The sequence below is a fragment of the Eptesicus fuscus genome, chromosome 21 (assembly GCF_027574615.1).
Source record: "Eptesicus fuscus isolate TK198812 chromosome 21, DD_ASM_mEF_20220401, whole genome shotgun sequence".
NCBI lineage: Eukaryota > Metazoa > Chordata > Mammalia > Chiroptera > Vespertilionidae > Eptesicus > Eptesicus fuscus.
Window position 1 is genome coordinate 9,098,890 of NC_072493.1, and position 26,006 is coordinate 9,124,895.

Below are 26,006 nucleotides of genomic sequence, written 5' to 3' on the forward strand. Positions count from 1 at the left end.
AAAAGGCAAATGAAGTACTTACTTGAGAATAATCACCAAGAATTGCTTTGTATAAGCGCTGGACAGTATAGGCATGCATCTCCACACTGTTGGTTATTAACTGGATCAAGTTGGGGACTGCATCATCACGAACATAGCTTCCTGCCTAAAAGGAAATGCAGACAGTTACCCCTAGAAACACATAATGATGATAAACGTTAGCTATTATTATCGCTGTTAAAAGGAGACTACTAAAAAAACCCTTCAAAGATAAAGTTGATTCCAATTCTCAGGTTCATAAACAGCTCAGATTTCAAAGTCTTATTTAAATGAATATTCCAAGTTTTTTAATTTTATAAAAAAATAAAATCTTCTCTTTGTCCATAGTAAAAGGAAAATATAAAGACTTAAAAATTTCAAGAAGTTACTAGCTACATAAAGAATAGGTAAATTTTACATAGTAGCCTTCACTGTTATAATTCAGTTCCTTTTTAATATTGGTACTTTAGCCTCTGAACCTATATCAAATATAGTAAAAAATAAATCCATGAAGAGTTTTTAAAAAAATACAGAGCAGATAAGGTACAGGGGTGGGCAAAAGTAGGTAAATTATCAGCCATAATTACCTAAAAGAGAAATCATAAGCAAGGATACAAAATAAAAAGACAAATAATAAAAATAAATACAATAATTAATAAATAATACAAGAACAAACTCTCTGTTTTGTGTGCTCACAACTGTAAACCTACATTTGCCCACCCCATTTGAGATTTCAAAATTTAAGAAGTACATTCACTGGGAACTGAGTTACAACAAACTCTCCCATCCCACAACTCTCCGAAAAATGTTAAAATTATATGGACTAGCTAAAGTAGTCATGTTATTTTGGAGGATGGCAAGAGAAGTGTACATGAACAGCTCAAATAGGGCATGTTAAGTAAAAGTAACTTTTATAAAACTTGAGTTTATTTAAAACCTTGCACTGTTCTTTAAAGACTAGAATTTATAAATATTACAGAACCAACCATTAGTCCCAGGAGTAGGAAATATTCTGTACTTTATTATCCACCTTTTTTTTATAACTTGGAGTTTTTAATGTCCTCTGGAGTGTTGTTTTTTTTTAATATTTTTATTGATTTCAGAGAGGAAGAGGGAGAGAGATAGAAACATCAACAAGGAGAGAGAATCATTGATCGGCTGCCTCCTGCACACCTCCTACTGGGGATTTGCCCGCAACCAAGGTACATGCCCTTGATCGGAATCGAACCTGGGACCCTTGAGTCCGCAGGCCGATGCTCTATACACTGAGCCAAACCAGACAGGGCTCCTCTGGAGTTTTTAATAGTAGCTCTGGAAGTCTGAGATACTGTTTGCATCCATGGAACAAAATAAAGCTATTTAACCTATGAGGACCTAAATCTTAGCCTTGTCCAGGCATTATGAAAGCCAGGCTCACAAGACATAAAACTGTGCCTAATATCAACCCATCTTCGTCAATCTCCCATTACTTATGATTTACAACACTGAGACCAAACCAAACCATGTGTTTTTGGAAAGCACAAAAGAAAAGGAGGAAAAAATTCTCAGGTGATTGAGATACCCCACTTCTGTTAAGAAATACAAAAACAGAAGGAGAAGTTTGGGAAAATGGTGAAAAAGAAAAGGTGAGAAGCTAAAAAGCAGAAAATTTGTAGTGTAACTTAAATATTTACATTCTTATGGGAGAAAACAGAGTGTCTGAAATAAAAGGATGCATCAACAGGATATAATTGGCACTTATAGACTAACTAGAGTCCTGGTGCATGAAAATTCATGCACTGGAGGGGAAGGGGTCCCTCAGCCCGGCCTGCCCCCTCTCACAGTCCGGGAGCCCTCAGGGGTGGGAGACGACCCGGCGATCAGAGGAAGGCAATGCCCTATCACACCTCTGCTGCTGCCACTGCTGGCAGCGCAAGCCTCGGCCGGCCCTGGTTACCTGAGCCTCAGGCAGCCCTGGGTGGCTGGGCAGCTGCCATCTGAGTCTTGCCTGCGCCTTGGGCCAGCCCTGGGCAGCTGGGGGGCTGAGGGGACCAGGGGACTCCAGAAACAGGTGCATGGAGTGGCTGGACCCGCCTGGGAGCAGGCCTGGCTGTGCCGTGCGCCTGCCGCCCCAGCGGGGCTGAGGGGACTGGGCGCCACCATCTTGTGGCTGTGGGTGCTGCCATCTTTGAGGGCGTGACAGTCAATTAGTATATCCCCTCCTTATTGGCTGTGGGCACTGCCATCTTTGTGAGGGTGTGACAGTTAATTAGCATATTCCCTCTTTATTAGATAGGATTCATCCAACAACAGCAGAATACAATTTCTCAAGCTCACATGCAACATTTGCCGAGACAGACCACATTCTGAGCCCTAAAAAATACCTTAAATTTTTAGAATTCATACGAAACTAAACTAGAAAGCAGTAACACAAAGATAGCTGAGAAATCCCCAAATAGTTTGAGATTAAATAACATGGTACTAAATAACACATGGGTCAAAGAAAACATCGAAAAAATTATTAAAAACACCAGTATGTTTTGATAAACATTTTTCTTAAACTAATCAAATGTGTGGATGTTTACCTTTATGGTATCTACTTCTGGTAACATAATTACACACAGATAGTTATATTTCCTTTATATGCCACTACACTTTCATTTTTACTCTGACATCTCTAATCCCTATTAATCAAATAATAGAAAAATCTCCAAAATTTTGGACAACAAAGAAAAAATACCTTATAAAACTGTAATCTTAAATCCAGAACAAATGTAGTCATTCAAAACCTTCCGATGGCTTCCTAACACATTCACAATAAAACCCAAACTCCTGTGAGGCTCCATATAATCTCGCCCTGCATCAATGCCACCAATCTCTGCCTTCACTTGCCTTCTTGCTCTCCAAGCAGGCCAAACTTATTGCTACCTAATGTCTTTGCAACCCCTGCTGTTCTCAGATTAGTATACTCCTTTCCCAAATCTTTGCCTGGCTAATTTCACTAAGTTCTCTACTCAAAGGTTAGCTCCTCTGAGTGACCCGCCCTGACTACTCTACCTAAAATACTTGGCCCATTGCCCCATATTCCATCCTCCTCGGCCATCATCATAGTCCCTCATGCTGTTTTAGTGTTTCTTGTAGCCTTTTCCCCTGCCTGACAGTATAGTACATATTTCCCCTGAATTTCCTATCTCCCCCACAGAACATAAGCTGCATGAGAATAAGGCTTTCTCTGCCTTAATCAGCACATTCAGCAGTTAGTGTATGTTGACTTAAAAAAGTTACTTACCGTTGTCAGAACACGCATAATTGTGTCTATATGCCACCGTTTGGAAGGTGCATACCTAAAAAAATAATGGCACCAGGTGAAGAAATTGGAACCTGTAAATTATACTGTGCTCAGTGACTTTCAAAAATCCTGCCTATTATCATAAGTGATTATATATTTGGGGACATTTCACCTTCAAATCTAGCAGCAATACCCATTTCCCAGGGTGATGAAATGGCGCACTGTTAATTCAGATGGTCTACGTAGTATTGCAAAAGGAGTTGCTGAGCTAAGAAAAGAGACTGTCTGAGAAAACAAAGTCAGGTCAGAAGAGGATAGAGAAGAAAGAAGAAAAGGGACTGTTCCCATACCCAGACAACACCAGGACTAGGAACTTGGTCCTTTAAATTCACAGTGGAATGTGCTGATTAAGAAATAACTGTACTACCAAAATCTTTAGGTACTTCTTCCTAAAAGTTTTACACACAACCACAATTCAGATGCTGAAACATCTATATCCTCATAAAGAGGGCATCATGGATGACAGGTTAAAGAACAGATTATAGGAGGATTATAAATCCCAGGTTTGATAAAAGAGGGATTTTTGGAGGGGGGAGGGGTCTTAGTATACTTAAATGCTGGCTATCATGGCCTCCTCAAAGCTATTTCTAATTGGGAGCTTAACCCTGTGAACTCGCTTGCTTTTTTCTCGATTCCTTTATTCTAATGCTAACCGTGTCGAGTCACACTCGACATCCGAGTGCAAAAGGTTAAAATAACTGTTACACGTTTTAAACATGTTTACAACATTCTTCTCATCTTTTAAAAATGCTCTTTAAAATTCCAAGCATCTTTTATCAATAAAGGTAAAAATTAAATCTTACTTTTCTGCAGCAAGAAAGATTCCAGATGCACAGTCCGCTTTAAATTCGGGCTCACAGGAATCCAGAAAATAAAGTAATTCCTTCATCATGCCTCGGATATTATTCCCATTTACCAGGGCAAAACTCAATTCCATTGCACGCCTTGCAGGGGAGAAATTACAAAACAAAACAAGAAAGAAACCAGTTATATTTACTGTGGGAATGAAACAAAGACCCAGGGGTTTTCTCTCTGAACACCAAGCACTGGGGGATGTGTTCATGTTCTTGCATGATCCTGTGACCCAATCTTTGCACACAAGATAACAAAAGTTATCAAAGTTAGTTTTTCTATTTTGAATCTTCGTTCAACACTTTCTTCAACACTAAGAGACACGACTGACCAAAAATATAGTTTTGGGTTCAATAATCTATTCTAGAAAGCTGAAATTTAGAATACTTAAAAGGCTCAAAAAGAGTCAATAAAATTATTACCCAAAGATATCTCTCTGCATTTATTCCTTAAAAATGTAATATATAATGTCATCATACTCTTTTATTACACTCACTTCTGTCCAAAGATGATGTAACACAGTTTACATTGAGGTATGTGGAAAATTATCATAAACACAAACCTTGAGGGCATTACACTAAGTGCAGTAAGTCAGACCGAGAAAGATAAATACTGCAGGATATCACTTAAATGTGGAAGCAAAAAACACAGAAACAGAGAACAGAACAGTGTTAACCAGGGCCGAGGGGGAGGGGAGTAGAAAAGATGTTGGTCAGAGGGTACAACTTCCAGTTATAAGATGATTAAGTTCTAGGGATCTAACTGTACAGCAGAGTGGTTAAAGTTAGTAACACTGTATTATATACCTGAAATCTGCTAAGAGAATAGATCTTAAATGTTCTTACCACACAAAAAATATACAGTAATTATGTAATACTAGAGGCCCAGTACACAGATAGGTACACCGGTGGCGTCCCTCGGCCTGGCCTGCAGAAATCGTGCCAAAACCGGCTCTCCGACATCCCCTCAGGGGTCCTGGATTGTGAGAAGGCGCAGGCCAGGCCAAGGGACCCCACTGGTGCACGACTGGGGCTGGGGAGGGACTACGGGAGGGCTCCAGAGCGTGTCCAGCCCGTCTCATCCAGTCCCGATCGGCTGGACCCCAGCAGCAAGCTAACCTACTGATCAGAGCATTTGCTCCCTGGTGGTCAGTGAGCGTCATAGCAACTGATGGAACGGTTGATAAAACGGTCGGACACTTAGCATATTAGGCTTTTATTATATAGGATGATGCAGGTGTTAGCTAATGCTATGATAACTGTTTTTGCAATATATGACTGTGTTAAATTAATGCACTGTACACCTTAAATTTGCAGAAGGTTATATGTCAATTATATCTCAATAAAGCTGGAAAAAAAACTGAAAGAGAGAATGAGGGCCATGAAAAGGAAAAAAGGGCATGTGCTATGAGGGCAAATAAAAGTTTTTATAACTGCCTATCAAATTTGCTAACCAAGGCAAAATGAAAATGTTTAACATATAAAAGTTATAAGGCTACTATAAACATCTTTTCATATTTGGTCAATAACATCAAACATGGTATATAGATTGACTTTCAAAAATATTAATTTAATAACACTGTATTATATACCTGAAATCTGTAATTATGTAATACTAGAGGCCCAGTGCACGGATAGGTGTCATCTTAGCTAATTTATAAGCAATAAAAAAATAAATCCTTATAGAAATACAATAACAGATAATTCTCATATAATGCTTAGGTACTTTATTTATATTAATCCAATTAATCCTGTATAATCCTAGAAAATGAGTTCTCTTGTATGGAAATTTTACATATGGGACAACTGAAGCACTAAAAGGTTAAGTAACTAGACCACATCTATTATGGGCAGAGGCAGGATTCAAAATAAGGCATTCTGGCAGTCAAGGAGATACAGATTTTACTTTTGAAATGCAAAGCCCAGTAACAAGCTAGAGAAAAACAAAACAAAATAGGAGTAAGAAGGCCTGATTTCTATTCCCAGGTCTGCCCCTGTACAAGGGGTACAGTTTAGAGTAAGTCATTTGATTCCATTTTCACTAATCTGTTAATTGAGAATAGAAGTAACTGCCTAGTCTCACTGGCTTGCTCAGAGAACTAAGAGAGTGTTCATAGATCCTTTACTTTGCAAGAACTATGTGAAAGTTGTTATTGCTGAGTCAATATCTTATCTTTAGATTGTCCAAGCATTTAGTACGTGTTCTCCGCAAAAAAAAAAGGAACTTAATATCAATAAATGTTTGTTATGTGAATAGTTTCAGAGATCATTTCAACTCTAATTTGTTCTGGATTTGAACATACAACCACAACTAAAAGTTCACTGGACCAACTATAGTTAGGTTTCACAAACATTTATAATCCTTCTAAGAGGAGAACCAGTAGAGCTACTCCATGGAGAAAAAAATGTTAAAAAGTGCTTCCTAACATCATTCCTAGATGCACTGTTCTAAAAAACACGGCTGCCTCAAGTATCTTGGGGCACAAGTACTGTGAGAAAAAGTGTGCTGTCAGCAATTTGAGTTTCAGCATCGTGATAAAACACTTAGCCGATGGATCACTCTATATTTTTCATCCTCCAACACACAAAGCACAGTACTTCCATAAAGTAACCTTTTGCCAAGCTTATCTCTTTATCTGTTTTATTTATCAAAGAACCAAGGACAACTTCATTGTGCACTGAAGTATTCCTTATTGGCCTCCTTCATTGACCTAACCTTCGCCCTGCCAATCCTTTCTAAAAAAGGATTTTCTCTGCAGAGAATTCATCTATGAAAATGAGGACAATACATAAAGGTCAACATTCTCACTTCCAAAACTATTACCAAGTTACCAGGCGGGGTGGAGGCAAAGAACTATCAATAATCTGTTACCGTTTTATTGAGACATCCAAATCTTTCAGACAGTCCACAATGGTGCTTCTGTGCCTCTGCACTGCATTATGATCTGTCTGCACAGTCTTCAACAAAGATGTCAGAGCTACATATCTGGATGAAATGAAGTTGCAGAAGAACAGAATTAAAATGTAAAATTCATGGTGTGTTTTTTCTGCCTAAAATAAATGACAAAAAATGTCTAAAGACTAAGGGAAAGCACATATTTTAAACATGTAATAGAAAGACAATAACTATAATGGTAACATTTTAAAGGCATAGAAGACACATTAAGGTAATGACAATCAAAAGAAGCCTTTGATTTAGAGTATTTGCATTCATGGTCAAGTCCATTGCAACTTCTAAAAGTGACTGGCTCAATTATTTCAAGTTCTTCCAAAAAGTGCAATAAAATAAGCAGATAGTATGCCTTTTTGGGCCTTAGCCCCAAAATGCAAAAGGAAATTATTTCAATTTAACCATTTGTATTTACCATGCTTTTGAGACTCATACAAAATTTTGAGTATAACATCCAAGTATTAAAAATTCTTTTGGAAGGAGGAGATAATTCAGGATACCACAATAATTATTTCCGCCCCCCCCCCTTTTTTTTTCAAACTTAACAAGGTAAGAAAAATTTTTTCTCCTGATTAAAAGAGGGGAAAAGGCAAACAGGGTAAACTATAAAGAAAAGATAGTACTAATAAATTCATCTACTTTAAGTAGTCACCCTGGCCAGTGTGGCTCAGTTGGTTGGGTGTCGTCCTGTGTACTAAAAGGTTGCTGGTTCAATTCCCAGTCAGGGCACATGCCCAGGTTGCATCCCCAGGAGGGGGCACGCAGGAGGCAGCTGACCAATGTTTCACTCTCACATTGATGTTTCTCTCTCTCCCTCTCCTTTTCTCTAAAAATCTTTTTTAAAAAAACCACACAGGAGAAACCAAGATGGCGGCATAGGTTAAACACCTAACCTGCAGCCGGGCACAACAATTTAAAAAAAAACCACACACACACAAATAAATGGAATTGACAAACACGTTCTATATTGGGTCAGTAAACTACAGGCTACCTGCAAATATCCAGTCCTCTGCTGTCTGGTTTTGTAAATCAATTTTTATCAGAACAGCAACATTCATCATTTATATGATCTATGACTGTTTTCATGCCAACAGGCACAGCTGGGTAATTGCCACAGAGACCAAAGGCCCACAGAGCCTGAAAGATTGACCATCTGGTCCTTCACAGAAAAAGTTTAATGACTCCTGATTTATAGTATAATGAGGTGTAAAAATTAAGCCACAAGGCAAATCCTCAAATTCTTTACAAAACAATAGTTTTAAGACCAGACTAAAATAGAAATCCTGAGTTTCCTTAGCTGAAGTTCTAGATAAGTCACTTAATATATGTGTGATCTTGAGCAAAGTCACTCTTGAAAACAGACTTTATAATAACAAAATATAAGACATTTTTCAATTGCTTTACCTAATATTCTTGTCATTGTTCAATAAGAAACGACCCAGGATATTTATGGCTAGGACCTAAAGAAAAATAGCATAAGTTAAAAATCTAGAAAAATTAAAGATTTCTATTGTTTAAGGATCACTTCTGGCCTCTGTTGAGTGCAAACTATTTATAGGTGGTAGTTGGTATTTTATGGCCTGGAAAGACCAGAAAGTTTTGAAAATCAACGATGGTGTTTGTTGCACAACAATGTGAATGTACTTAATGCCACTGAACTACAGATTTTTGTTGTTGTTGTTAAACTGGTAAATTTTATGCTATATTCTAGCTTTTTTTTTTTTTTTTTAATGAAGATGAGCTCTGTACATGAATATGGACTAGCTTCAACATAACATTAAGTGAAAAAAGAAAAGTGCAGAACGATATACATGATACGTTACCATTTTGTTTGAAAGGTGGGAAGAGGAAAAGAATTAACCTAAATTACTTTGGTTATTTAGATAATGTAATCTAAAAAAAACTATACACAAATATTGTATTGTAGTCAGTAAGTTTATTTCTTATAAGACTATGGATGAGTTATTCTTACATTAATAAATGATTGAAAGAATGAATAAAATCATGAGGGAGAACTCTTCCTTACAGAAGAATTCCAATTATTTAATGAGGACAAAATGAGGGAAACAGAAAGGTGTCATTAGATCACCACCCTAACAACTGCTGCAGACAAGATTTTCCAATGAATAAAATTGATGGGCAAAAGTCTGAGGAGAACAAGATATCTGCATAGTCTTAAAGCATCTCCCACAAAATATTTTTAATTACAAAGGGAAAAATAACTTTACAGTGGAGAGACACAGCAGACACCACCTTAATCAAATCATCAAGGTTAATATCACCAGTACCAAGACAAATAGATATAGCATGTACCTCCTGATATGATGTTAAGAAAGGCACATCACTTCTATGATAGTCTTACCAAAAAAACATAACCTCAATCTAATTATGATAAAGTATCAGACAGAGCCAAATTGGGGGACGTTCTAAAAAGTAACTGATCAGCCCAGCTGGCTTAGCTCAGTAGTTGAGCATTGACCTATGACCTAGGAGGTTAGGGTTCGATTCCCAGTCAGGGCACATGCCTGGGTTGCCGGCTCGATCCCCAGTGAGGGGTGTGCAAGAGGCAGCCGATCAAAGATTCTCTCTTATCACTGATGCTTCTATCTCTCTCTCCCTCTATGAAATCAATAAAAATATATTTTAAAATAAAAAGTAACTGATCAGTGCTCTTCAAAGTGTCAAAGTCATGAAAGAAAAAGAGAGATAGAGGAACTATCACAGACTGGTAGAGACTAAGGAGATGTGACAATAAAATGCAAAGTGGAATCATAGATTAGCTCCTGGAACAGGAAAAGGACATTAGTAGGAAAATTGGTGAAATCTAAATCAAGTGTATAATTTAGTTAATGGCATGGTACCGATATTAACTTCTTAGTTTTGATAACTACATATAGTTATGCAAAATGTTACAGTACAGAAAGCTAAGTGAAGGGTGTACAGAAACTCAACTGTTTCTTTAAGACTAAAATTATTTCAAGTAAAAAGATTTAAAAAGTGGGGAAGAGAAGAAATACACATATACAAACACATTTAAATAAAAAATCTCTGAAAAAATACATTATAAAATGGTAACAGTACTTCCCACTAGTAGAATTGAGAGTCAACACGTGAAAGCTACAGGCAGATGTTTTCTTCCCTACATATCTTCTATACTGTTTGAGTTGTTTTACTTTGTGTTTATTTCTATATAAAAGCAAATATTTAAGACATTCTTCCCGAAAGTTAATTTTCAAATGGAATTCATTTCCAAAGTGCTAAATCCAAATCAATTATTCTAAATGAAATGTATAGGGAGAAGAAAATATTTTAAAAGACTTACTCGCAGTCCACTCTCTGACTTAATATCCATGATAGTCAAAACTGTTTCATAAAGAATAGCATTTCCTACATTTTTACTAGTTTCTGTATTAGTGGCAACCTGAAAAGACACAGAGGGTAGTACACAATGATAAAACAATGCTTCCAAAAAATATCCAGAAGTAACAAGAGACATTTTGTGATTGATTATAGCCACCAATGAGGAAACACAAATAAAAATAGTTCCATATAACCACAATCATTCCACTCCCTACTATACTAAGATGAACATTTAATATAAATATAATGCAAATTTGGTCTACTCACCTGTGCTAATATATCATTCATAGCTTCACTTGAGTCATCATCATTTCGTCCTAAAATTCTTAATAACCGTAAAATTCGTACCTAATGTGCAAAATATGAGAAATGTCAACAAATTATGTCTGGAACAAAGGAACTTTTTGCTTGGTATGAAATTCAAGTATCTTAAATAAAGTCTTAAATCCCATTAGAAATGGTCAAAATTCAAACAGAAGAATTTTAAGTACTATCTTTAGAGAAATGACATGTGTTTCTGTGTCTTAATGAAGTTATTAGATAACCACAGCTAAAGGATGCCACCACCTGCAGAGCTGCATTACAGGCATACCACGGAGACACTGAGGTTCAGTTCCAGACCACAGCAATAAAGTGAGTATCGTAATAAAGTGAGTGGCAGCCTTTTTGCTGGTGTAAAAAATAAAACACAACATCTGCAAAATGCAATAAAGCAAAGCACAAAACAAGTATGCCTATATACTGATAAGTCTCTACGTAGTACATAATTTTGATTATTATAACTATAATATCTTTCTATTAATCTAATAAAATACAGAATTGTATCACTATTCATTTATTAATGTAATTAATCAGTTAACTATAAATTTCTACCTGATACAAAGAGGGAGGAAACGCTCTATTCAAAGCTATTAAACATAAATCATATATCCAAAGCTTTCTTTCAAGCTCACCTGCAAAAAGGGGTCACTGATACCAGAAACATCATGTTCTGGTGAATATCCGGACATGATGAGGTTCTTTAGAATACGAACTAATTGGGGCACAAGCTGCAGGGAAGAAAGATGCATCAAAAAACAGTGAACATAAAAGACTTTCTCATGAATAGGCAGGTAATTTGGCTTAGAAAAAGGGTACAAGGGTCTGAGTCCAAGCAAATTCTATTGATGCAGTATACTAGTATATTGTTGGTGTTGGTTAAATATAACTTAGGAGGCTCTAGCCAGTTTGGCTCAGTGGATAGAGCGTCGGCCTGTGGACTGAAAGGTCCCAGATGTGATTCTGGTCAAGGGCACATGCCCGGGTTTGCAGGCTCAATCCCCAGTAGGGGGCATGCAGGAGGCAGCCAATCAATGATTCTCTCTCATCATTGATGTTTCTATCTCTCTCTCTCTCTTCCTCTCTGAAATCAATAAAATTATATATATATATGTATATATACATATATATATATATATATATGAATGAGTATTTTTACTAAGAACAATTTAAATTCAGATAAAATGAGACTTTTTAACTCCAGAGTTATATATGCAAAGATACTACAATAACAGCAAGTCAGAAAGCCTATGGGAACTAAGTAAAACAGATGCCTATGAAGCATATTGCATTTCTACGTCTATAGATTGACATACTTAGGTGTGGCACAAACATGCTCAGTTTTTATCCATTCACAACATTTGGATATAGTGCTAGCCTCACATATACAAACATCTGAATATAAAATGGTATTGTACCCAAAATACTGATGACCTAAAACATACTATCTCAAATAGAGAAAAAAATGTTTTCTCCTCTTGAGACAGAGCTAGTTATGTCTTTTTCCAACTAACAACAGAGAATATAAAAGCTTCCAACACTGACCAAGTGAGAAAAGATACACGAAAAATTATATCTTTCACCTTAAGATGATGCCAAAACCATGAATAATTTCCTTTCCCTGTTCTAAACTCATATGACAGCATTTTTAGTAAAATTTAATTTCAGCACCTAATTATACAGAATGATCTGTCACCTGTTTTCCTGTCTAATCTTACTAATGAAACTCTACATTCCTTGTGGTCAAAATTCCCTTCTTGTCCTTCCTTTACTTTGTTCATTTAGTCATAACACAAAAAGAGGCAATTTTATTACCAAACTGAACTTAAAGACGCTTTAGATGTTATTATTAATTTCATTCTGTTAATCAATCATTTAATGTTAAAACCCTAATCCAATGTTTGCCACAATAGGAACTTTTCCAGTCTCCAACTAAAAACTCAATTTAGCTATATAAACAACTCTAAATACCTAAAAATTAACCAGTGTCCACAGTGAACTGAATCACCTTTTCTTCTGAGGCAATCAGAACAGCCCCAACTTTGCTACAACTCAATTATTTTTTTCTCATTGTATTTGGACTCTGTCTCCTCCCTACTCCCGAACTCTAAAAGGGAATCAAGATAAAAGCAGAAGTCAAGAACGCCCAAGGTACACACTTAAAACATTTTCATAATCCTAAGGCCACTTCTAAATATAAGAGAGCATAATCTGTGTAAATTTAAATAAGTTTGGCTATAACACTTTAGAATTAAGTGATTCATAAAGTTACCCACACAAAAATCTAATTTGGATGACTCCAAAATTAAAACAAATCTAAGCCATGGAGAGAAGCCACATTAAATCTATCAACTGTGGGCAGATTTATATTAGAGGTAAAAATAATATAATCTTATACACTGCTTTAAAATTAACATAATAAAATCAGGATTATCTAGTTAACAAGCTCTGTACAAAAAGTCTCGCCTTGCATACTTTCCAATGGCCTACTTTTTTGTACTACACATAACCCTAATTATTTTTTAATCTGGTTTAAATCTTGAAGAAGTCCTTTTTCCTTGTTTTATTCATTGCCAAAAGGCCAGCACACCACATTGGATCACCCTGGGACAAAAAGCACAAATGTCTATATGTCCAGCACACTAATTCTTGGAACCCAGCTTTATTATTCAGACAAAACCACAAGTTGCTAAAACTGATGACAGGACAAACAAAAAGTAAGATGACAAAGGGAAAGGCTGCAGCCATGAAAATCAGTTGATGCCCACCTGCTCCACCTCAAAAATCTTTTTTATATTCCAACACTTCTAGGCAAGATAAGTGCATGTAAGGGGGAAATAAAAGTTCTAAGTCTGAACTGAAAGCTCAGAAATACACATGAAGCTTTTTAAAGTCTGAGGTTACCCACATATGGTTCTAAAATATCTACTTCAAAAAGAAGTAGTGTTTGTGTCAAGGCTCCAAACTGATCTGGAATTGCCATCACCAAAACCACTGGGAAACTGCTCAAGGTTTCTCAAGCAAAGATAAAGGAAAGGCAGAGAAGGAGGCTTACAATTCAGGAAAGGCTACAACTGAAATCCAAGGCTGACTTTGGAATCAAGTTTAAGTGACAAGACAAAAAACTGGACTAGGGAGTTAGCCAAAAATGCTAGAACAAATAACTCACAGTATTAAGCATAGCTTCAGCATTAGTATATTTTTAACAGCCACTAAGAACCTAATGCCAGCATGCACCATCTAAAAGAGGGTTAATTCTTACCTTTTCATTCTAACATACAGCAGGATTCCAAACAGACAACAGGAACAAAACATACAAAGCAAGCATTAGGGACAGATACGGGTCTCATACTATTTTACAATAATTTAATCAAGACATAAACATCTAAGGGGATGAAAATGGGGGAAAAAAAGAACTGCTATTAGAACCTCATCAGATCTAAAGTACAAAGTAAGCCCCACTTATGGAGTGCTCAGCGCCCTATTAAAAAAAAAAAAGGAAATGCATATAACTCAAAGAACAGTCTTTCTCTGAGTCCTCCTTACTACTGTCTTCTAAAAGTCAGTGGAGAAAACAAAAATGTCCACTTTAGAATGCTATAAGAAATGGAGGAAAGGAGAGAATTAAAAAGCTAGAGACTTCCATTACCGAAGTCAACAGCCTAAAATGAACAGTGGGGGAACCTGTATTCGGTAAAAGTTAATGTCAAAGTTCAGTCTGCAGTTTTCACCTTTAAAAAAAAAATGAGATCACCTGCCTAAAAATAATAAATAAACCACACAAACACATTCCTGTTTATAATCTGACCGCAGGTTACATTTTCTGACTTTAATGTGAAAACAGCAGATAAAGCACATGGGAAATTGGTGTGTCTGCCAACAATGAGTGAAGACTTCTATTATAAAAGGTAAAAAACACTGTACTATTGCTAGTTCTTAATATGCCTAAATCTGGCTTCCAGCCCGAAACACAGTGGCGCTGGTTAAGTCCTTTATTCAGCTCCATAGCTTCCTTTCAAAAGAAAATTTACAAGTGAGAACATCATGTACTTTTCAGAAAAATCATTTTCAGGAAAGACTTAGCATATCGAATGGCACCTACCTTTCTGAAATGTGCAAGCATGTCTGGGCTTCGCTCACACATTTCTGTGAGGAGGACTACAGATGTGTGAAGGACACCTGAAAGAAACGAGCAAATGAAAACTAAAAATGAGGCTGGATTTATTAGTCAACTTTGTAGAACAGGACTTTGAGATCTGAAGGTCACTTTCAAAAGGATAGTTGCTACTTTTGTTTTTTAATCTCCCAAAGAATCTAAGCATTAAGGTGAATACAAAGGAGGTATTTAATAGATGCTTAATGGTTAAGTCAGTCAAATTAGAATATTTTAAACAATTACCTGACCAAAATAATTGCTTTCTAAAATATGACAACCAGTCCAGCCAGCCAGCGTGGCTCAGTGGTTGAGGGTCGACCTATGAACCAGAAGGTCACGGTTCAATTCCAGTCAGGGCACATGCCCAGGTTGTGGGCTCGATCCCGTGTAGGGCATGCAGGAGGCAGCTGATCAATGATTTTTCTCTCATTATTGATGTTTCTATCTCTCTCCCTCTCCCTTCCTCCCTGAAATCAATAAAAATATATTTTAAAAATTAAAAAAAGACAACCAGTACACGTTTCTCTCCATCTGAGAATATACATAAAGACATGCTCACAGTCAATATAAGCTAGGTATCACCTGCTCCATACTTAATATGCTCTTAGCTGAGTTCTGATAGACAATTCAAGAAGCAAACATCTTAATGAGAAGTTAAATTTCCAGATAAAATAAATCAGAACTTCAAGGTAAAGTCATTGTGGATGACAAAGTGAATTTGCTTGTTCCAGAATGAGTGAAAAAAAAAAATCACACAATAGTTTCCACTAATAATAAGTGCCCTAAACATTCATTTGTTCAACAAGTATTTTTTGAGCCTTCTAGTTTTATGATGGAATTAATCAAATTAAATACACCCTACCATTTTTTTCTCTTTGCATTTAGGACACGCATTTTCTTTACTCAAAGCTTGCTTCACTGACTTCAAAATAACAATAAAATGTTTGGGAAAGAATAGTTACATATTAATTCCTCTTAACTTTTATATAAACATATCTGAGTACGCATTACAAATTCCTGTTACAAGTAACCTAAAAGGATTTTCACAAATCTTATACTCTTACCACAAAGCAATAAAGAAATAATTTTTTTCTCTAATATAAAGTAGCCAGGAAATCAAAGAATTTTACAGATGAAAATCGAGGATAGCATCATTTGTATATTACAATGAATATTAGTAACTTAATACAGTACTTTTAGTATAATAAAAGAGGACCAGAAATGAAAAACAAATTTGCTATGAAGAAGTTAATCTCTAATTGTAAAACTAGGAAATGAGAGTGGAAGAGAGATTGGACTGATCAGCCAGCCCTTCCTGGAAAAGTGTCCAGCACAGCAGAAAAGCAACTCCACTGCACTGAGACAGAAGGCTAACACTGCCCAAAGCTTTTTCTCTTTCCCCTTCTCCCTCAGTACTTTACCAAATGCACCCAAATCACATTACCATGGTTCTTTTCATTCAATAAGTTTTTTGTTGCTGGTAAAAACATCTCCATAAGTTCAGGAACCTTCCTGATGACATGAACAGCACACAGTGCTGCCTATAAAAAAAATTAAAAAGACAAAAGACTTATTTCAATTAAGACAGGGCAACTAATCGTATAAAGAACAATAACAAAAAACCCTTATCAACTAGTTCACCTACTAGAAAAATAAAGAAGAAAAAAGATATCAGATTTATTAACAGGTTAGGGCTTTCTAATTTATATGTACTATTGCATCAATGAGAACTTCTAGCTCACCTGTCCCTCTATTCATATATTGCAAAATAAGTAGATAAAAATTTTGTAAACTAAACCATGATTAACATGAATTTACCAAGCAAGTTAAACATAACTTATGTGGCCTTTCAAAGTAAAAAATAAAGTCTTCCATCTATGATAATCATTCCTGAGTAAGATGACCAAACAAGGATTTTATAAAAACATCATGCAACTGAAAGATACATACTGCAGATGCTTTAAATCTGCTGTTACTTCTCATAATACCTATATCTTCCTCAATTCACTCTCTGCTGACTGACATCAAGAAAATCATTTGAAAGATATTTAGCTAATCTCTCCTGCAGAAAAGACTGTCATAGCTTGCTTACTGGAATGAAAGGTACTTTCAGAGACTGATTTTGGTTACCCCATAAACTAACCATATTTGTTGAAGTAGAATACTATATAAGTTTAGATACATTAACAAGAAAAGGTTTTAACTAATTCTTCCCATGAGAAAAAAAGATTTTCCCCCCTAATTTACACTATTTAAAGAAATAATGTACTTTCTGAACAAGAGCAGCCCACACATTCTTTAAGAGATAGGACTGTATTTGGTTTGCAGCCATCGTTAACAGTGTTTGATCCTGGAAAACAGATCAACAGCTCTGCCTCACACCATTAATATAGAAAGGCACAGTAGTGTGTCTTCACTTCTTGGAGTTCTACATTTTATAACCTTTATTTATTAAGGTTTTAGGGTTCGAACACAAAAAGTAACAATAAAATGTTTACAAAAACAAATAAAAGCAGAGACTAAGATCATTGTCATGCATTACTACTCCATTTAGACATACCAATTTTAGAAAGTATGTTCTTTATCATTCCCTAATAATTATCTAGGTCCCAATGGAAGTGCACTCCACAGATTTAAAGGCATGGGCACTAATTATTAGGATGGAAGTAAATTTATAAATACTGATTCATTATCACTTTAATACTGTTTAGAATCAGGTAATTTAGGAAGCAAATATGCCATCTAGGATATCTAGTTATGGTTGGTTTATAAATCATTTCCCTGAAAAAGAGGAATTAAAAGAATTAAAGTGTTCATAATCACTTATCAACTGGAGAGTTAATTAGTAACAAAAAAAAAACCCCTCCAAAATCAGTATAAAAATAAATTTTGATTTATAAACACCTGATTCATATATAATCATTTAAAATACATCTACTGTACAGAGAAAGACATGTTACGTATTAACATCAGAGGTTTCAAAAATGAATAATTTACTTTCTCATTTCCATAATACTCCCTAACACTAACACAGACATTTGGTTTTACTAACTGTTACCTTTTTTCTTAAGTAAGAGTTGGAGGTTTTCAGGAGTTTCTCTACCTCTCCTGCAAGATCTCTGCACATTTCTGAGGAGCCCATACAGCCGAGGGTACAAAGTGCTAGCCCCTGTACATACTGCGTGCTATGATTAAGATCACTGCAAAAGAAAGAAAAAGGTAGAAATGAATGTGTTGTGTCTGGTGCTCCCCATGAAGAAGCTTCACAAGAAAAGGTTTTAACTAATTAAGACAGGGCAACCAATTTCATGGCCAATGTGGCTCAGTGGTTAGAACGTCAGCCCTCACACCAAAGGGTCATGGGTTCCAGTCCTAGTCAAGGGCACATACCTGGGTTGCACGTTAGCTCCCTGCCCGCTTGGGGGTGTATGCGGGAGGCAACCAATCAATGTGTGATGTCTCTCTCATGTGTCACATCCATGTTTCTCTCTCTCTTCCCCTCCCTCCCTTCTACTCTCTCTGAAAAAGCAATGGAAAAAATATCCTCAGGTGAGAATTAACAACAACAAAAAGCAGCTTCACAATCTACCAGTAAAGAGGTAGCTCTGAATAATTCATAATTTCTCCGATAAGGAAAATGATTAATAGGATTATATCTTGCAAAAAATATTTATTCTAACTTTATTACAAATTACCAATAGTGCAGCCCTAGTTGGTTTGGCTCAGCGGATAGAGCATTGGCCTGCGGACCAAAGAGTCCTGGGTTCGAGTCCCAGTCTGTACCTTGGTTGCAAGCTCCTCCCTGGCCCAGGCCCTGGTCAGGGCTCTTGCAGGAGGCAACCAATTGATGTGTTTCTCTCACATACATTTTTCTCTCTGTCTTTCCCTCTCTCTTCCACTCTCCCTGAAAATCAATGTAAAAATATTCTCGGGTGAGGATTAACAACAACAACAAAAATTTACCAGTACTGCAAACTGACTGACAGTCCCTCATACAAACTTACAACTTGATGTTTCCAAATACCAAAGCAACAGAAATTAGACGTTATCTCTTAGATGTTAATGGCAACCCACTTTAGAAAACTCAGCAACCCACTGAAAATAAAAACTGGTAATGACAGAAATATGAAGCACAACTGTATCTTTGAAAGATGTTTAATATGCTCTACAATTAACAAAAATAGTTCAATATATATTAACCAAAACCTTTCCCCCACAAAAAATATCAGAAATCACAATCCCTACTGCTAAAGCATTTAAGATGACTTAACCATTACAACAGAAACACTGAAACCTTCTGATCTTATGGTATGGTATAAAACTTGACATTATTTTTTACACTGTTATTCAAAAGAAGAAAAAATAGTAAATAAAAAATTAGCTAATTAATAAACTAAGCTAGATATTTATAGTGGTCCAGTATCTGGTGATACAGATACACAAAATCCTATTTCAAATAGGCATAGATTACTTCACAAAATTATTTTCAAACAAATAAGGTTTTACTTTAGAAAAGCTGAAATATTATAAGCGTAAGCCAGTAAATTCATCTATGTATTATCATCAACTCTTAAAGATTCAGAAGCTTAATTATTGTATGAGTTATGCTACCAGCATTAAGAGCATTTTAGTATCCTTTAATCTGGTGATTCTCAAAGTGTGGTTAATGGATCTCTGGGAGTCCCTGAGAGTGTTTTAGGGGGTCCATGAGATCTGAGCTATTTTCACAATATTAACTCATTATTTGTCAACTGTACTGGCATTTTCACTGGTGGTGGGAAAAACTACTAGCTCATTAGCACAAATCAAAGCAGTGGCACTGAACTGTACTAGTAATCATTGTATTCATGGGCACACACTCACGAAGGAAGGAAGGAAGGAAGGAAGGAAGGAAGGAAGGAAGGAAGGAAGGAAGGAAGGAAGGAAGGAAGGAAATAAGTTAGTTTAAATTTCACTTAAGACTGCCCTTGACAAAGCAGTAAAAATAATTTTATGAAATCTTAACTTCTGAATACACAGTAAAAATTTATTTTTTATTTTAGAGCGAGAGGAAGGGAGAGGGAGAGAAAGAAACATCAATTTGATGTTCCACTTATTTATGCATTCATTGGTTGCTTCTTTTATGTACCCTCACCGGAGATTGAACCTACAACCTTGGTTTATATCAGGATGACGCTAACCAACTGAGCAAGCCATGCCAAGGTCTGAGCGCACATTTTAAAATATTCTGTGTGACAAAATGGGAAGTATGCATAAAGAACTCCTGCCACATACTGATGTGGCAATCTCAGATAAAAGCACCTGTACCCGTATTTCATTTACCAGCTAAACTATGACCTAGCTGCTTTTAAAATGGACATTATTTTTATTTGAAAAATAACTGACAGACAACTATAATTATTAATATTTGGATAGCTGGCAGACATTTTCTAGAAAAAGAGCCAGGTAAGCCTACCACTTGAGCAACAACTGATGATATTCGTTGCCAATAACCGAGTTTGGAAAATTTGTATTACCACTATGAGGTTGACTTGACTGTCTATCTACCAGTACTTTAACTTGGTGAGCCAACTTTATTCCAAATGCCTTAGGCATGATTAAAAATACCAAACTTTATTGATAGGTTTCAGATTCTACATTGTAACTAACCCTTAAGAATCTACCACTTGTGTAGTTTTGGTATAGTATAAAAGACTATCCATAGTTATTTGAAAGATTATTAACATCATCTTCCTTTTTCTAACTACATTATCTGTAAAAGGCTGAATCTTCATATACTTCAATTAAAACATAACACAAGAGCCCCAGCCGGTTTGGCTCAGTGGATAAAGCATCAGCCCGCCAATTGAAGGATCGCAGGTTTAATTCCAGTCAAGGGCATATACCTGGGTTGCAGGTTTGATCCCCAGCCCCAACTGGGACATATGCAGGAGGCAACCAATCAATGTGCCTCTACCATTGATGTTTCTCTCCGTCTCTCCCCTTCCCTTCCACTCTCTAAAAATCAATGGAAAAAATATTCTCAGATGAGAATTAACAAAAACAAAAAACATACAAGAAATTGAAAACAGGAGCACCTATTAGGCCAGATACTACAGAGATTTTTAAAAATGTAAAATAATGCCATTCTTCTCACTGAATTGTTTTTGTTATAAAAAATATTTCTTTTCATTTAAAAATGTTATTTATTTTAACATGTAACGGGTTCATAACGGGTCATTTTAAATAAACTAATAAATGATTTCAGTCTTTACTGAAGAGCAAAGGAAGGAAAAGAAGGCCAGGCTGCTCTGTCCACCAATTTGAGTATTTTAAGTTAAAATTACTGGTAAAATGAAGCTTACTAACCATGGCTTTACCATTTAGGCTTCCAGTTGCTAAGAATATTTAATTGACTTTTCATTCATTTTATAGTAATTAATTTGCATAATGCAAGTTCTTAAAATATATCCAATTTTTAAGGATTTAATGTCTTACGAGTTTTCTAGGCCAATGAACAATGGGGTAAACATTCATTAAGAAACATAAAAACTGCTGGTACACTACGATGTCCTATAATACAAACAAAGAGGGGGGAAAAGCACACAAAAAAGCAACCAGAAAAATCCCACTCGTTATCAGGTTAAAAAAATAAACAAATGATCCAAAGTCCTTCATAAGAGCTTAGACTGAAAGTGCCATATCAATTTCTAACTATTAATAACTCCTAAATTCACTTGGGGTTTGGCTGGGTCTCATTAAAATTAAACACAAAGATTTCTTCTTTGCCTATGTGCCTCATTCTTCAATTTTTACCAAGCTATACTTGAGTTTGGTATTAACTCTCTAATATGAACTTGCTGCAAGGCAGAACTGCCAAATTATCAGCATGTGATTGAAGGCTTGGGTAATAAGGGCAACAGAGCATGAAAGAACAAAAATTTAAGAAACTCTCAAAGGCCTGTCCAGAGTAAATGTATAAAAGAGTCATGCTGAACATCTAGAATGTTAACCTTCATGATACCAAGAATCTGTTCCATTTTTTAAATTCTCCATCCCCACAGGTTACAACAGCTCCTGGCATGCAACAGGTATGCAATAAATACTGGTTGAATAAATGAATCAACTTAGTACTTTCATTATTAATATTTATTTCAAGACCAAAAAACAAGATTTTCCCAAAATTATGTTCACCGACTCAATATATTTACATGATACACGCAATATTTACAACCAAATCATTAATTCTTATTTTGGAATTTCTCATTGTCCATTGGGAAATTGTTTTTTAATACATTTTTATTGATTTCAGAAAGGAAGGGAGAGAGAGAGAGAAACATCAATGATGAGAAAGAATCATTAATTAGCTGCTTCTTGTATGCACCACACTGGGGATTGAGCCCCCAACCTGGGCATGTGCCCTGACTGGGAATCGAACCATGACCTCATAGGTGGACGCTCAACCACTGAGCTACGCCAGACAGGTGTCCATTGGGAAATTTTAAAGTAGAACATTATTTTTTCACAGAAAATTGTAAGAGTTCAGTATCTACAAATTAGATCACCTCTACCCCCCAACTCTATTTTATGTCAAATACACAAATACTGCAAATAAAATAGAAATCTAAAAAAGGAGATTAAACAAATTAAAACAATCCAAAAAGTACCTTTAACCAAGAGGCCATCAGAACTTCTATGCCTTTCTAACAGAAATTTGTTATAAGAGAAATGCTGGAAAGAACTGCTAAATTCCCTGCTTGGGTCCTCTAATTTCTCCATAATGGCAAGCATTCCTCAGTTTGTAATTTAAACAAACATGACTGGACTAGTAGATCAGTAAAGCACCCATTAAAAAAAAAAATGACTTATACACAAATATTCATAGGGCTACATATAATTCCACACAATGGATATCTTGGATTAGACCACAGACAAGATTTCTCTTTATTTTTAAGTAGTGTTTATTTAGAATATACACTGGTAATTCTTTAATAAATGTAACATGTTCATTATTCATGTTATTCAAAGTCCTAGAAATATAAGATAAGAAAGCTCAAATTTACCAATGCCTTTTCTATTCTATGAAGGCCCAAATGTTATTTCATTGCTAAATTGTGCTCTTATGCCTGAAGATGTATAGCAATACTTTTATTTAATTAAATTATCCCCTACAGAAGTTTTAAGCCTTTGCTAAATCTCTTTACATTTAAGCTACAGAACCAAAAGCAATTGAAATATATTCTAGAGAGTAAATATAAAACGAGTAAATAGAAGATGTCAAGATTTACTGGTATCATATTATAGGAAAGACCTAAAATCACAAAGTAGTCCTTAGAAGGAAAGATTAAGACTTACTTCTTACTCATGAACACAGATGACAGTGTGGAGATTTTGGGGGGAAGAAAGTGGGGGTGGAAGAGAGTATAGGGGGGATAAATGGTGATGGGGAAAAAAAAGAAAGAAAAAAATCCTATATAATAAAAGCCCAGCAACCGAACGGCAGAACAACCAGAACGACCGGTCGACCAGTCACTATGACGCGCACTGACCACCAGGGGCTCAACGCAGGAGCTGCCCCCTGGTGGTCAGTGCGCTCCCACAGTGGGAGAGCTACTTGGCTGACAGGAATGAGTGGCAGCCACTCAGAGGGCGGGTCCACAGCCACTTAGCTGACCGAGATGAGCAACGCTCCCATAGCAGGCCAATCCCTACAGGCCATGCCCCCCACTAGTGCACAAATCTGTGCACCGGGCATCTAGTCCAGTATATATATAAAGAGACAATAAAGTATGACAAAGCAAAGTAAGATTTAATACTAAATAAATTAATCAATTCTATAACTTTTTAAAAAAACCTTACTTTTTGATACAGTTGGTCATGAGAAGATGGACATCTTGTCTTTCATCTAATAACAGCATTGCCCCTAAGTAGCCAATGCGTTTGTCTGTGAATTTTTGAGAGGCAATAAGCTTGAGGCACTCCAACTGCAAATAAAAAAAAGAAAGAAATTAAGAAATTGCTGCCACAATCAGGAAATGTTTTTAACCCAGATTAAATAGATATAACCAGTATCATCAAACCATCTAAATGACAAAGATTTAGGATCTTTGGGTAGCTTAATAGTAATCAAGTCTTAAAACAGTTCATCTTGGCAAGGTTCTATGACAAGAAGCTTACCTTAGTTCTACAAATTCATGCAAAAGTATTATAAGGTATTAACACATTGCGGACCAGTAGTTTTATTGCTGGCTTTACCCAATGGCCAGATAAGTTTCTATTGAACAAGTACAAAAAAACATTTTACATAAATGTTAAAGGCACTCTTTAAAATTAAATACCCATTGCATTCTGAAGTTATTTATTACATGTTCTTACAAGCTAATATCTTTTTAAAGTATGATACTTTGTATAACACTGTAATGTGAAGTGAGAATTCTCGTGATCCGTTCACAATGTGTTAATAAACCCAATTCCTAATTTAATCCCCAGGTTACTAAATGAGTACTTAACTCATTTAAAGTCTGGTTCCTATTTTGAATATCAAAAATTTCAAAAACTGGAAATACATCAAAGTGCCAAAGACTGCTGCCCTGCACATCAGGAATGTACAACTGCAGAAGAGACAGACAATAACTAAATTTAATATAATGTTGAAAGTGCTACAGCCCTAGCCTGTTTGGCTTAGTGGATAGAACGTCAGCCTGTGGACTGAAAGGTTCCGGGTTCGATTCCTGTCAAGGGTACATGCTCGGGTTTTGGGCTCGATCCCCAGTGGGGGACGTGCAAGAGGCAACCAATTGATATGCTCTCTCACCACTGATGTTTCTCTCTCTCTCTCTCCCTCTCTGAAATCAATAAAAATATTTTTTTTAAAAAAGAAAGTGCTACACTTAGGGCTTAAACCAATAATATGGGAGAAGTAAGGGTTTAAGAATCAAATATAGAAGAAGAAAAAAAGCCAGAGGAAAACTCAGTAGTGGAATTAACTTAAAAATTTTATACGCTTTTTTTTCTTTATATAATTGTTAGAAATACTCAGAGCTTAAGAGTCTTTGTAGTTAAACAGTTTGTTTCTACTTAGTTTTTCTTGAATGTTACAATCACTATGCTGTATTTTATCATTCCATCTTAACATGGAAAAGGTCAAACATACCCTCTAGAGGAGTAATTTTCAAAGGGTGTACACAGTTAAGACTCCCCAAGAGTTTTTCAAACTATGCTCCCATATAGAATCACCACATTCGCAAAGGAAGGGGCTCAAATGCAGACCCATGTATACAGGAATCTAAGATCCTGTGAGACTACTTCCTGCCTGAATTTGCCTGTAAGTTCAAAAGTAAAATAGAGAAAAGTAAGAGTTCACAAATAAAATTTTATCAAGTTGTTTAAAAATTGTTCTCTTAATGTACCTGCATTAAAAAACACCTAAAGGTAGCAGAAACTATCATGAGCAAGTCAAAGAAGAAGGAACCATCAGGATCCAAAACAAAAATGTCTTCTGAGATCGACAAAAATTAGGTAGTAACCATTTCCTTTCCCCTATACATTCAAGTTAAATTTTTAAAAAATTTCTGAAATAGAAGATGATGAAAAGTCATTTTCACAATGTCAGCAGAAAAATTACTAAGTGAATGAGAAAAATCAGAAGCTAAAACATTAGAAAAATCTTAACTTTCAAACTGAAGGTTTTAAAATCTTTCCATTTAGTAAGTCTGAATAAATATTTTAGAAGAGAAAAAATAAATAAATAAATAAATAAATAAATAAATAAATAAATATTTTAGAAGAGAAAGGAAATGTTCTTAGAATCAGATATCACTGAAATTTTTATCATATTTACTGAATCATGCTTCTGGCAAGAAACAGGCATTACACAATAAATTATCCAAAAATATCTTATTAAGATAAACTAATGAGAAAGGCATTAACATTACTTTGTATTTTTTAGGACCAAGTTTTAAGTTAGTCACACTAAAAGTCATCAGTGACTGGTGAGTAGAATTTGTTGCTTTTGTGATATTTATTTAAAACTTACCTAAAACCTAA

General features: G+C 35.7%; 1 protein-coding gene and 1 non-coding gene across 4 annotated transcripts in view; both read right to left on the reverse strand.

The window, feature by feature from the left end:
• Positions 1 to 26,006, reverse strand: part of AP1G1 (adaptor related protein complex 1 subunit gamma 1) — an 84,967-nt gene that overhangs the window by 18,377 nt on the left and 40,584 nt on the right. For all 3 annotated transcript variants that reach the window (XM_008139978.3, XM_054710306.1, XM_054710305.1), the window contains 12 exons: positions 23,820 to 23,944; positions 18,040 to 18,181; positions 16,426 to 16,522; positions 14,928 to 15,004; positions 11,461 to 11,556; positions 10,775 to 10,855; positions 10,470 to 10,568; positions 8,552 to 8,607; positions 7,070 to 7,183; positions 4,150 to 4,290; positions 3,287 to 3,341; positions 23 to 145 (listed from right to left, as the gene is read on the reverse strand). In XM_008139978.3, coding sequence (XP_008138200.1) covers positions 23 to 145; positions 3,287 to 3,341; positions 4,150 to 4,290; positions 7,070 to 7,183; positions 8,552 to 8,607; positions 10,470 to 10,568; positions 10,775 to 10,855; positions 11,461 to 11,556; positions 14,928 to 15,004; positions 16,426 to 16,522; positions 18,040 to 18,181; positions 23,820 to 23,944 — 1,206 coding nt within the window. The remainder of the gene's footprint in view (positions 1 to 22; positions 146 to 3,286; positions 3,342 to 4,149; positions 4,291 to 7,069; positions 7,184 to 8,551; positions 8,608 to 10,469; positions 10,569 to 10,774; positions 10,856 to 11,460; positions 11,557 to 14,927; positions 15,005 to 16,425; positions 16,523 to 18,039; positions 18,182 to 23,819; positions 23,945 to 26,006) is intronic.
• On the reverse strand, positions 6,698 to 6,784 carry LOC114231000 (small nucleolar RNA SNORD71). The gene has a single exon (XR_003616984.1). It is a non-coding gene; the product is annotated as a small nucleolar RNA SNORD71 (small nucleolar RNA).